This window comes from Euphorbia lathyris, chromosome 2 (assembly GCF_963576675.1).
Source record: "Euphorbia lathyris chromosome 2, ddEupLath1.1, whole genome shotgun sequence".
Taxonomy (NCBI): domain Eukaryota; kingdom Viridiplantae; phylum Streptophyta; class Magnoliopsida; order Malpighiales; family Euphorbiaceae; genus Euphorbia; species Euphorbia lathyris.
In genome coordinates this window covers 60,295,184-60,309,192 of record NC_088911.1, presented here as the reverse complement: position 1 = coordinate 60,309,192, position 14,009 = coordinate 60,295,184, and the positions used below count along the sequence as shown (strand labels likewise).

The following is a 14,009-nucleotide window of genomic DNA, read 5'->3' as shown; positions in this document are numbered from 1 at the left end:
GAAAACGTTGAATGCTACAATATTAATTTATCTCATATTTTTGTAACTCTAAAAAATCATCTAAAGAATATCCTCTTTGTACGTCTACTATTTTATAGTTGAAGAATTTAGTCTCGAGTTTGATCATGGATGTAGCCCAAACTTAAAGGTGGACTACATTAATTTATCGGTATTATTTTTATTGATTATTTTGCTCATGTTTATTTTTATTCCCAACAAAAAAAGTTACAAAAATCATATTCAACAAGTTATAATGGTTCTAATTTCCAAAAGAGCACGTAACAAATATTCAAGCAGGTAAATTAAAAAACAACTAAGCCAAAAGAATATAACAAAATAAAATCCTACTTCATTAAGACAATTTCTCGACATTGTCTTAAAGGTATTTGGAGTTTATCCGTAAGCCAGGAATTCCTAAGATTCTTGTTTTAGAGATAAAATATAGAAACTACATGCATTCGGTTTCACTCATATATTCAACACAACAAATAGTAAAGTATTTACTATAATTGCAATCTTACTACATTATTGCTAGTATTACTTTGATAAATTTAACTAGTGCCAATTAAGGAGAACGGAATTATTGATTCTCAAATTTCTAAATACATCCCATCTATGACACTATAAACAGATATTCCATAATATTGACCGCTGATCTCAAATCTGCATGTCATCGGACACAAAGGCCCACCAAAGCTTCCCACACAGTGGAGGTATGCCAAAGTACGTTGTAAGTAAAATAACATGGTATACACTTTTTTTTTTTTTTTTGGGTAGAAATATGGTATACACTAAAAACTGGAAAACTTGGCGTGAGCTTCTTTTTTTTTTTTCAATCTCAATTGAAAGCTTTGTACGTCCCAACAATTGCAATTATATTAGCTGCGATGTTACCATCTCAAATTAAGAATCTCATCCTCAAACATAATTTACTCTAGTCAACGGAATCTTCTGTTCCCATTCCAGTTATGGTCCCGGTGGTTATCAAAATTACGTTGCCTGGACCCATTATCATGAGTATAATTCCCGCCACCATTTGATCTGCCTCCAGTATAATTTCTACCAGGCATGTTCTCCGGCGATCTTCCAGGACTGTTCTCCGGACTCCAAGACTCAAATCCCTCCTCACCTATATATTCATTTCTCTCCCGGCGAGCCTGTAGGGCCCCTCTAAATGATGTTTCATGATTGTTTTGATTAACTCGAGATTGCAAATTGGAAGCTAAACCCTGTCTGGCTCTCCAGGATTCAGGCATTGAACCAATATTTCCAGTAGATTGCCTAGATGAGTGCATAGGCTCAGGTGTAAGGGGTGTCCGTGAATATGACCGATTAGGTGTTGACATTGGCATAGTGGAAGACAATGAAAGTGAAACCTGTCGCCTCTCTGGAGCAAGATGTAAAGATGCAGCTGTTTTAACGTTGTCCATTGCTTCAACCCGCATTGAAGGCCTGCGGTTTGCAGTGGAAAAATTGTGTCTCATTATGTTTTTTATGGGCAAGCCCGTTTCTAACATTGAAGAACTGGCTGGAAGATTCTGGCGTGATGGAATAACCATAGAAGGTTGTCTGTTATCGTGAATAATGTTACTGGAAGTCGCTTGAGGCAATGAGAAATACTGCTGTTGGGACATTCTAATGTTATTAGCATGGTTCTGAGCCTGCAACAAGCCTGTAACCCTTTCTGTGGAAGGAACACCTGATTCTGCGTAGGAAATCCTATTCCCCCTGTTGTTTTGATGAGAGAAGGGGTTCTTTGCAACCTCTGGTCTCCATCCACTCTGCACGTTTAAACGGAAATTTTACAAAATTAGTATGACTAATTAATTATAAGAAATAAGCATAATTCTAATACCAAATTTTTTAAATCAAGAAATCCTCTCTGGTATCCGCAAAAACAGGGGTTCACTAGTCCAGATTTACCATCTCCAATGCTTAAAGACTATAAAGCTGGCACAGAAAGATTTAACCCCATGAACAATCTAGAACAGGGATGGAGAGAGCCACATATAATCCTCGATGTGAACTAGTTAATCCTCATATTTCTAGGTAATTCATTTTGAGTTTCTAATCCCCCATGGTTTCGTGTTTATATTTTATACATCACTCAGCCGGTAGTTAATGGAAACATTGGTTTACTGACTTCCAGTACTTCTTAATTCATTTAGAAGCCATGCATTTCTGTAATTTATATATATAACCATTTAATACAGGGGATCGAATCTGTCGGTCCCCAAGAAATTGACAACAGTTGAAGGGTGTGGTGAAATTTGCAGCATAAGTCTATTTCACGCACCGTTCCAGGATTGCTGGACGGGGTTGGGGACGGAAGAGAAACTTCGACCTTTTCCTCTACTTTCCCAGAAAACCCATTCGAACTAGTTGCCAAACCGGCCCCACTCCTCTTAATCACATCAAGCAGCTTCAGAGTTTCCTCAGATGATATATTACTAGCTTGCCCAGAAGTTAATGCAAAAACCAATTCTGGATTTTTAAGCAATACAGCAAGCAACTCAAGGTCTGGCTCTGCTGCTCCCCCGCCAACAACCGGACAGAAAGTAGTGGTTGGTGTAACTATTGCGTTTACTCTCTCTTCATTGTGGAAGACTTGTGTTTCTGTAACATCAGCATCAGGTGGCTGTTCAACTGGAATATCTGGGGTCAATGTGTCATCATAATCCATCTCAATGTCCCAAGGTTCCTTGGGGTTAGATGGTATCTCCTGCACAGTTCGGCACAATGTTTCAATCTCCCTACGATTTCTGTTTCTCTGAACATCCACTTCTTTGCTATTCTCACCAACGCCCACTCTCCAGATATCCTGAAGTTTTATTTCTGCAGAAAGGAAAAGGAAATAAAAAGCTGAATAATCTACAGAACGTGCACTTAAAGCCAACATGTTTGAAAAGGGAAATGTAAGAATATAAGCCAAAAGCCCCAAGAAAAATTACAACATTCACATGATCAACAAGCAGCTTTTTGACTGAACTGTAATATACAGGAGGCATCCTCTGGAAAGAACTTCATAGTAGTAGGGAAGCTCAATAGTTTTGAGGGGGAAAACTATACAAAGAACTATAAAGGGGGTGGGGGGAGTAAAAGTAGATTTTGTCGACTCAAGGAGCAATTTGTAACCGCATCCTGTAATTAAATGAATATCTTGAAGATTAACCAAAATTCACTAGAAGTGAAAAGATGATTATTCAATAAAATCAACCAGAGTAAAAGTAGATTTTGTCGACTCAAGGAGCAATTTGCAACCACACCCTGTAATTAAATGAATATCTTGAAGATTAACCAAAATTCACTAGAAGTGAAAAGATGATTATTCAATAAAATCAACCAGATTTCTATTGGTTGCTTTAGGATTTAAAATTAAGAGCAATATTTACTATGCTTCTTGTTTTACTGCCTCATATACTGCAGTCATATGTTCTGGCCCGAAACTGATAAGCACAAGCCTCCACCCCCAAAATAAATAGCACCACAGAACTTTGAAAAACCTTTTAACTACAATACCAAAAGCAAGATTTCTACAGTATATTTAAATTCCAAGTCAAGGAACACAGGCACAAACCAATGTGCAGCAAACTGAAAAGCATACAATCATCATATGGAGATAAAACTATTCATTTCCATCTTCCTACTAAAGCAATAGTGTTACATTTTTGGCAATGTCCAATCTCATAATTATAATCTTGAGAGCGGAGATTTAAGGTGAACAAGGTCAGTTGATAAACATAATGAAGAGTATTACTCCATTTTCATCAGATATGTGAACAATATCTTGCCATTGTACTGCGGAAAGTATCAGCCTATAAATTTTAACCAAGCCCTTGCAATTCAAAAAAACAAACAGTTCCACTCAAGTTAATGACATTTTTATGCATTGAATAATTGAACAGAGGGACAATGATGACAAATCAATTCTTGCCTTAGCTCCAACCTAATAAACTGAGTGAGACATGAATAGCCATTTCAAACAACCAGGCACCCAAACTTGGAATCCAAGTCTAAGATAATCTGCCACATCTCTTCATTATTAAGAAAAAAAAATAGTTGAGAAAGAAAACGATAAAATAAGACTGGGAGAGAAACCAAGAGGTCATAAAAGAATTAAGCACATACCAGTTACTAAGACATTGAACTGCCATTCTTTTCTTCTTCGTATAAGAAATGAATAAAATAGACTCATGGGGAAAAAGAAAGTAGTGACATCAAGAGTCTAACACAAGTGGTTGCATACAACCACATTTTACATTGACAAATGGCAGGGATTTTACCATATATTTATGTTGCTCAGATTAAAATTAAGGAAACTTTTCAAAGGCGTGTCCTTTATCTATTTACTGCAGATGTTCCCATACTAATATTAAGGGCAAACAGTTAGAATAACCACTGATAACACCAAAACAAATGTACCTGGAGGTATCTGCCAAGGAATCTGGACCTTCCTGTATAGTTCTTCCAGATGCTCCTTTGAACCCATTTTGTGCTTTAGAACAAGATGATTTTCATGCTTATTACATATATTAGGAGGAACCGCTGCAAAGTTTTTGTGTTCCTCCACCTTAGGCCGAAGAGGAACTTTAGAAGCTAAGAGTGAAGTGCTGGGTGGAGTACTTGAAGGTTTATTAAGATTTTCTGTCTTCTTATCATTAGTTCCGTTAGATGAGGCACCAACTTTTCCATATTTGTTCTGCATGAATAAGGCACGCATTTTTGCCTTTTGGATATCATCAGTAGACATAGGGCGTCCTTGACTAACAGATACTGTTTTTGAGGACAGGGGACTCCTGCTAGCTGTTTTTTGACCTGGCTGTTCCACATACTGAACTTTTCTGCGTTCTCTGGCATCTGATACTAACTAAGGAATATACTTACGAGTCAACTAACATATAAAAAGAATAAAATGGCAATTGCACATTCACCATGGGAGGAATGAAATTCCAGGCTAATATTATCAATTTTTATCACTGACTTCCAGGTGCCAGACTTACATTCACTAAAAAGATTTAAAAGAAACCATTAGGCAAGGAGGACATTAATTTCAACCATTATAGTCAAGTCCCTACTGCAAGAGATCCACACAAGATTTGTCAAGTTTAAGAAGATTTGGAGGAAACGTTTAATGCTAATAATGAGTTCACTTATCCAATCATAGCTTGATTGACCATTCAACTGAAATTGGGAAACAATGCCCACCACCGCATCCAAAACTAATTGGACTTCGATAATTAACAACATTAAGGAATAAGGTTCCCATTTAAGCAATTTTGACCTATTAAGTATCTAAAATATTGTGAGAAAAGATTTAGGGATTCATAGTGATTTTACACCAAGTAATCACGCTTGATACAGTCACTGCCATCAACGAAACAATATCAAAACAACAGTTTTAAGCATCATGTAATTTGTTTCTTCAGCCAATAATTTATAGTATTTACACAGTGCAGAAACTTGATGCTAATAAGTAAACTCTTGAAAACTGGAATACCATCACAAATGTTATCACTGCACATTCTCTTACTGTCAGACAAGAAATAAATTATGTAGATACCTCAATCAAATCTTTCCTGATTTACGTTTTTCTTTATCTAAATGGTTAAGAAGGGAATTAATTGATGAAAGAAAAAAGATGCGCCCTGAATATTATACAAGAAATTCAACAGGCAACTTTTTCATAACTTCAACCACCAACTTTGGAGGGGAAACACATTAAGACAATAGTGACGAGCAATCAAAATGAAAACTGAATGCCAACAATGGCATGTGGCTGACCTAAATTATTGGAAAGTAGCATTAGTACTTATTTGACCAAGCCTTTAAATTTTCAAAGTCGATAACATAAAAAGTGCTCTACTTATTAGTAGAGTATGCAGCAGTTTTTATATGGGGTTTGGACAAGCTACATAAATAATATGATTTCATAGATATTAAAGGACCTTTAAACACTTTTTAACAATGTAAAACCCAGTTAGTAAAACTAACCTAGCACCTGAAGTTTAATGCAACTAAGTGTATGATGTAAAATGTAAGCCACATTGTACTCCTAGTTCTTTTACAAACCAAAAAATACACAAATAAATATTTAGTGATCTTGAGGATACGAGATGAAGATACACCCAGGATATGCTTCCTGCTTGCATCATCTGTTGATGCTGGCAACAGCTTTAACGTTTGAGATGGCTCATTTTTCCTAAACATGACATTTACAATCCGTAACTCAACTAAAAATAAAGATCAACAGACTACTTTTTAGGTCATGCTAAAATGGAATCCATACCTTGTATTCTCTGAACTTTCAACAAGAGTAAGACCATCTTCCTGCACAACAGTAAGCATAAGAAAATCATGACATCAAGTCACCTTTCTCCACCAAGTAAATGATTTGTGAAGAACTTACAGGATTATCACCATTGGCATGCCATAACTCATTGCCCATAATTTCCTCAATGCTGCATGCAATTAGAACCAAATAAATAAATAAATAGTTACATGAAAAAGAGATTTACTGAATGAAAGTTGCACAAGCCAAGAAATGGAATGGGATATACCTCTGCTTCAAAATCATCTCCTGTGCATTGATAGAAGATCTCAATCTATTAGGTTTTTTCATAGCTTGGCTTCTTGCAAATAATTTGCTCCATCTCGACAGTAAAATTCTTGCCCTGTTTGAAATGTCTGATCTTAAAATCAGATAAATGAGATTCAAAATTATCTTCAAAATTAAGGCGTAAAATAATACAGCTGAAGTACACAATGCACATTAACAATTGAATACTGGGGGCGGGGGAATCTTTGTAAAGTTGAATGGGAAATTTGCATGGCCCTGCTACGTGATCTTTTTCATTTGTTAGTGTGTTCAAATAAGATAAGGATCTAATGATAAAAGATCAAAGAATAAAGCAGTCATCAAATTGGTTCACATTCTCAACAGTTCCAGACATCAATGAAGCCTACCAGCATATCCATTGTGAAATTAAAACCAACCCTAAGCAGGCTCTTTGTAGCTCAGAAAAATGATAAACTATGAAATTTCTCTTTTCACTTAAAGTAAGTCTCATTTAATCAATAAGGACACTGAAACAATACAACTATTACATAGTGTCTTCTTTTCTTGGAATATGCGCATGACTGCTGATATTTATTGTAGCCAAAAGGCAGAGAAAGAGAGAGTAAAAATCACAAAGTACAAGCCTCTGACAAAAGTACACCTGATGTCCGGTAAAACCGCAACCGATTAACACTGTGCAGTACGGCTGACATGTGTTCAGGAAGAGCTTTATGTAAGGGAAGATGACAAAGAACCTGCATTCCGGAAAATAATTCAATATTAAGCAAGATAATGTGACAGAACACATCAAATAACGTTCAGAAAATGTATATGTGCCTTTAGGCTGAAATGAAGAGCACTTGTTTGTTCTTCGGCAGCTGCTTGACTCAGCCATGTAGCCAAAATCATTACACCGCCTTTAGCTAAAAACCTGCAATAAATAACAGCATTGTCAAATGGCCAACAGAGAGAATAATAACACTTGTTATATACACAAGGAACAGATAAGTACCAGCTCAGTACTGAGGGATTTTGTATTTGCAAGATCCACTCCATCAGTTTTACCTGACCAGAAAATGTTTCTTCCTTTCGCAACAAAGTGAAGATATTATCAACAAAATGCTTTTCTATATCATTTAAGCCAGGCAATATGTCATCCTGCGTTGAGCAAGATGGCATTTCTTCAGCACTGGAAGTGCCAACGTGATTTAAGGGAACTGAATCAGGATTAACAGGGTTTAAGGGAAGAGAGTTCGAGATAATAGAGTACAAGGGAACTGGATCAATATTGACATGGTTTAAGGAAAGTGAATTGGATGCAATGGAATTTAAGGGATCCGAATTGGAGTCAACAGAGTCCAAAGGAACTGGATCAGGGTGAATAGAGCTTAATGGTGCAATATGAATGGGCATCATAGGATCACAGCTTGTTGAGACCACATTTTGTGGTTCTTTATGTGCATTTGCTCTGGCAGCCTTCTCCCTCGACAATCGAACTAGTCTCTTCACTCTTGATCGTTGACTACCAAAGAAATCTCGAACCTAGAGTCAATATATAGCCATGAGAAATAGTGAAGTTGTATTTGTAAGGTACTAGATTAAGTCCCAAATGAAAAAAAAAAAACAGGAGAAAGGTGAACAACAGCTAAAGCTATAACATAGTTGTGAAAGGCGTTCGCCTAGGTCGCCTGAGGCGAGAGGTGACCCAGGCGATCCTTCCAGTGCTGGAAGGCGGGCAATTAACAAGAGGTGACTGCCTCTCCAACTCAGGCGAGGGGCGGTCGCCTTTTGTAGTTAAGGCGGTAGGTCACCTCTTTTAGTCTCTGTTCAGTGGGAAACGGAAGTTAGAAAAGAAATATATAATGTTGTTTTAGGTAAGTTAACGATAGAAAGAAAAGAAGAAAAAGAAAGAAACTGCTCCTCGACAGAGACTCTCACCACAACCACCGCAGATCTTCTTCAGCCGGCCAACCACAACCACCGCAGATCTTCTTCAGCCGGCCAACCATCACCACCGATCTACTTCATTGCACTATAAGGTACTGTTCTTTTTTATTTTTCTCTACTCTTCTCCTTTGTTTTCTTTTTCTTTTTCTTCATCCTACTGATGCTATGGTTATGCTGCCCGAATTTCTACTCTTCTATTTTCTTCTTTATTTTTCTGTTATTATGACTGACACTACTGTTATGCTGCCCAATTTTTGGGATTCTTATGAAAGTTATGCCGATTATGCTACTGTATATGAAAGTTATGCTGATTATGCTACTGCTATTGTTTTTCTGTTATTATTACTTATGTATGTTTATGAAAGTATATGGAGGTTATAAGTTTTTGCAAGTTTATGAAAGTGTGTGAAACAGAATGGAACTGTATGAAAGTTTGTGAAACTGTATGAAAGTGTACGAAACAGTAGCTTACTAATGTCTAAAAAAAAAGGGCGGCCCGGTCGCACTACGCGTCCCCGCTGAGCGAGGGTCCGGGGAGGGGTCCCACCACAAGGGTGTACTGGGGGCAAGCCTTCCCCTGCCAAATTATTTGGCAAGAGGCCGCTCCTAAGATTCGAACCCGTGACCTCTTGGTCACACGACAACAACGTTTACCGTTGCGCCAAGGCTCGCACATGAGTATTAGTAATTCTACATCGAAAGAGACAACAAGAACGGATCCTTGTTGGAAGTATGTGCAAAAGGTCAAGGCAGGGAAGTATTAGTAATTCTGATGATGATGTTTGATATGTTATTAGGAATTAGGATCTTATTATTAGACTAGAAGTTTTATTTTATTTTACAACTTTAGAAGTTAAACTAGTCAATTGAGTTATGGTTTTATTTTCTGTGTTTTTCTAATTTGTTTGTTGCCTAGTTTGCCCTTATAGCTTTGGCTCGCCTTTCGCCTTTAAAAACTATGGCTATACACATATTTACATGCAGAGGAAGATGGGGAAAGAAAATATGGTTACTACAAAAATTTGTTGTATAAATATCATGTTAAGGCACAAAACAGAAACAAAAGAAGAAACGTTAAATTTAAGTTTAAAGTACATGGAAAAGAAAAGAACCTGGGTGACAGTAACACCAAATTGTGCACTTATCTCACGAGATTCCTTCTTGCTAATTGCATCCTTCATGGAGAAAACTGCTTGCAAATACTTTATAGCCTTAGGATTTAGCAAATCTCGAGGTCTTTTTCCTGCAAAAATAGTGATAAGAGTCACAAAATGAACAGAATAAGTAAACAAGCTGGTGTAAAAGGTGACTGTTCAAGTTTGCAAAAATCAGCATCTAAAATAAGCAACCATCAAAATGTTTATGTTTTGCAGCAATCTGCATCCTGTTTAAGCCCCAATCTAAAGCAGTTATTTTCTTTAATTTAGCGATTCAATTGATATATGCTATGGTCATAACATGTGAACTCCGCAGTTAAGCATATCATATGTCAGACAGGGTTGAAACCTCAAATTGTGCAAAAGACGAAGTCAAAACTACTTCATAACTAATAGAAATGAAACAGACAACCATGATTGAATTAATAATTGTCATAATGCATAATCATCAGAAATATCCAATAGGCACTACTTACCAATTTTTATTGACATGGCACCAGCAGCCTGTAAATGGAAAAAAAAATGACATAATCAATTAGCATCATAACATATCCAATCTTCAGGAAAAAAAGGATAAGAGTATCACTCCAAGAGTGTTAAGTATGAGACTGCTTCCCTATAAACAGAAATAAAATACAACTTTTAACTTTTCCAACCTTCAATGACTTGTTTCTCACATTGTAGTGTGACATTTTGAGAGAAAATCCTAACCATAGAAGCATCTCACAAGATATGCGTGATAATATGGAAACTAGGAAGCAATGCGTAATTGAACATGCAACTCTTCTCCTCAACAATGAATTGTGCAATTATGCATATATCTCAGAATTTTATGTATGGCGGCCATTTCCTACAGTGAACTATATACAAAGGTAACAGAAAATGAAATATAAAATATTTGGATGCCCTAGACTTCGAAACAAGATTAGCCATTTAGAACCAAAAAAATATCGAATTCAAACAAATGAAAGAAGCTAGTCACCGAGCAACACTAAAAAGAATTAAACAGGGGAATAGTTCCAAACTTTGGATAGTTATATCAGACATTAAAAGCAAAAAGTAAAATTAGGGCTTCAAAAAAGAAACGCACCATCTCTTGAGAGAGAGGATTGACACCGGTGAGTTTGCATTGAGTAACGACGATGCGTTGAAGTTGATCGATCTGGCCATGAAAGAGGTCCTTCTGCGAATCAAGAAACTCAGTAAACGACTCGAGGGAGCTCCCAATCTCAATCTCTTCCAAATTATCTTTCAACGCGTTCATTGTGGAATTCAAAGAATGGACAGTCGAAGCTGGGTGAAGCAGAATGACGCATTACAGTAGTGTACAAAGATTTGAGAATGTTTCATCAAAAAAAAAAAATTTTGAGAATGTAAAATTGAAATTAATGATTGGATAAAAGCAAAATTAGAATTAAAGGTAGGGTTTCGTAATTAGAGGAATCGGGGGGAAGGGAAAATATGTATAGGGGACATAACATCACATAACCGGAGCAGCAAACTAACGCCCAACTTCGCACGTGAGATTACGAGCACTTATTTAAAACAAAATATAGAAAAACTACGCGCGTAGTCCTGATGGCCGGAGCGCGTAAACTCCTCCAACCTTACTCGCTGGGAAGTTAAGACCATCACAAAGTGGTGTCACATGTAGATTTTATTGGACAAACTAAAATTTTGGCATAACGGTTAGAACTCTAAACTCAAATTTCAGTTTGATAAACTATCAAAATTTTCAGTCAATAAAAAATTATAAATTAAATCTCCCTCCTATCTCAAAATCAGAAACTTTCATACAAAATGGATTTGAAAAAGAGAGTGTGAAACCATTTAATTGAATGTTTTTTTTATGATGATTCAATTAATGATTTGTATTTAGGATAGAGACTTAATTGATAATTTTTACTTAGTTCAAAAACCACATTGATGATTTTGATAGTTTAAAATACTAATTTAGTTTGGAGAACCAAATGAGTTATGCCTAAAATTTTCATTGGAAGATACTAGAGGATATATTGTTTCCATGTTTAAATTACCACAGGAATTTCTATTATTTCCATGTTTAAATTACCACAGTTATAGAAATTTTGATAGATTGTAATTGTGGCAGACTACATTAATTTTAGGAGAAATTATAGGTGTATTTAAACTATATAAACATGTCTTCTACACCAATAATAGACACAAGAAGCATTTTATTTCTGATTTTTTTTCATAGTATCAGAGCGTGGACTACGAAAAATACAAAGAGGCTAAAAGGAAAGTAAAGAAGGTCATACGAGATGCTAGAGCAAGGTGAATCGGGACCTGTATACCAGATTGGATACAAAAGAAGGGAAAAGAGACATATATAGAATTGCTCGGATGAGAGATAGAAAGATGCGAGATCTCGGAAAAGTTAAATGTGTGAAGGATGTGGACCAGAAAGTCCTAGTTGGAGATAAGAATATCAAGGAACGATGGAGGTCCTATTTTGATGACTTATTTAATGGAGATCGCAGACAAGATGTTGGAGATATAAGTATCCATCACGATATGATAAATCATGAATGCCTGCGGAGAATTCAAAAGGGTGAAGTCAAAATGACATTAAGTAAGATGAAGTTGAAGAAAGCAGTAGGACCTGATGGCATCCCTATTGAGATTTGGAGATGTTTGGGAGAAAGAGGAATCGAATGGTTGACGACGTTCTTCAACAAAATTTGGAGAAACAATAAGATGCCATCAGAATAGAGGAAAAATATCTTAATCCCTTTGTATAAGAACAAAGGCGATGTACAAGATTGTGCCAACTATCGGGGAATCAAATTAATGAGTCACACTATGAAACTTTGGGAGCGAGTGATCGAACAAAGGCTAAGGAGGACGGTGAAGATCTCGAAAAACCAGTTTGGCTTTATGCCGGGAAGATCAACTATGGAAGCCATCCATCTAATGAGACAATTAATGGAGCACTATCGAAATAAGAAGAAAGACTTGCATATGGTTTTCATTGACTTGAAGAAAGCATATGATAAGGTACCAAGGGAAGTACTTGGGTAAATTACATACGTGGTGTACAACCTTTACCTGTTTTCACACTTTGGTGTACAACCAAAATTTTTTCACACTAAAGTGTACAACCTTCTGGTGTCCTCCCACTAAAGTGTACACCAGGTAAAAATGACCGGTCAACCCAGTCAACATGCCAAATCATCAAATTTTAACCTATATTTTAATGAAAATGGAACTCATTCATCTTCTAAAACCTTATATCTTCATCTTTATTTTCTCTCCCCTCCATTTTTATCAAATATCATTGCTCTCTCTAACTCTCATCTTTTTTATTTTCACTTTTTTTCTCTAACTCTCTCTCTAATTCTCTCTTTCTCTCTCTCCTTTTACAGCCAATTAATGGAAGTTTTCTTATGGAATGTCCAAAAACAGCTTCCTTGAGATTGAGATCATAGAACAGCTTGAGCATGTCCAAGAACTGAGTTAATTTGAAGAGACAAACTCTTCATTTGGTTCCTCCTCGTAACCCACTTCCACTTTGTTCTAACAAAATTAAAATTAAAATAAAATAAAAAATAGTGTTATTCCGGCTCCAAAATTTACATACAAAATAATTGGAGCCCAAATAGCACTACCCCTCATTATATAAAAATTACTCTAATTACCCTTAATTAACTTAATTAATTAATTATAATACTAATCTTCATGTAGACACCGAGTCGGAGGACCTGTGACGAAAACCCATAACAAGACGGTTGAAACGGTTGATTCCGATAATTTAAAACAAAGGGTCCGTAAGGATTGCTTATCGTCAGGTGGACGGCCCGCGAGTGCTCAGCGGCGTTGGGCGAGCGCCTAGCGGCAGCCGGCGCACGTCCGACGGCAGTTGGACGCGCGCCCAGCAGCGCAGGGTGCACGCCCAGCGGCAGCTGGGCGTGCACGTCCAACTTACGTGGGGCGGGCGCCCAACGACGTTGGACGAACGCCCAACAACGCTCGTTGGGCGAACACCCAACGAGGGTTGGGCGAACGCCCAACTCTCGTTGGGCGATCGCCCAACTCAAGTTGGGCGTTCGCCCAACTCAAGTTGGGCGTTCTCCCAACTCAAGTTGGGCGTCCGCCCAACCCACTTTGGGCGACGCCCAACTTTAGCCGGGCGTCGCCCAAAGTTTCGGGTTTTTTTGGAGCTTTCTCACTCTAGACATTTTTAGAGAGAGAAAGTCTATTTTTTGGAGAAAATATTTTTTTTCCAAAAAAATCCAAATTTTCTAAAAGTTAAATATTTTACAAAAAAGGCAAAAACACCGAAAAAGATAAATTCGTGGAATCAACCGACTTCAGCTGTCAATACCGAT

At 37.0% G+C, this 14,009-nt stretch overlaps 1 protein-coding gene across 1 annotated transcript; it reads right to left on the bottom strand.

Moving 5' to 3' along the window:
* Positions 1 to 475: 475 nt before the first annotated feature.
* Positions 476 to 11,167, bottom strand: LOC136218386 (homeobox protein LUMINIDEPENDENS). The gene is made up of 13 exons (XM_066005227.1): positions 10,751 to 11,167; positions 10,137 to 10,164; positions 9,616 to 9,746; positions 7,569 to 8,098; positions 7,394 to 7,487; positions 7,218 to 7,311; positions 6,558 to 6,684; positions 6,407 to 6,458; positions 6,287 to 6,327; positions 6,111 to 6,199; positions 4,423 to 4,857; positions 2,297 to 2,835; positions 476 to 1,781 (listed from the first exon to the last, which is right to left on the bottom strand). The coding sequence occupies exons 1-13, from the start codon at positions 10,922 to 10,924 to the stop codon at positions 939 to 941; spliced, it is 3,177 nt and encodes a 1,058-aa protein (XP_065861299.1). The 5' UTR covers positions 10,925 to 11,167; the 3' UTR covers positions 476 to 938.
* Positions 11,168 to 14,009: the final 2,842 nt, after the last annotated feature.

Coding starts and splice junctions, on each gene's coding strand:
- LOC136218386 (XM_066005227.1), bottom strand. CDS start 10,924: ATGAACGCGTTGAAAGATAATTTGGAAGAGATTGAGATTGGGAGCTCC. Junction 10,165..10,750: donor ATCCTCTCTCTCAAGAGATG/GTGCGTTTCTTT, acceptor TTCCATTTACAG/GCTGCTGGTGCCATGTCAAT. Junction 2,836..4,422: donor TCCTTGGCAGATACCTCCAG/GTACATTTGTTT, acceptor TCCTTTCTGCAG/AAATAAAACTTCAGGATATC.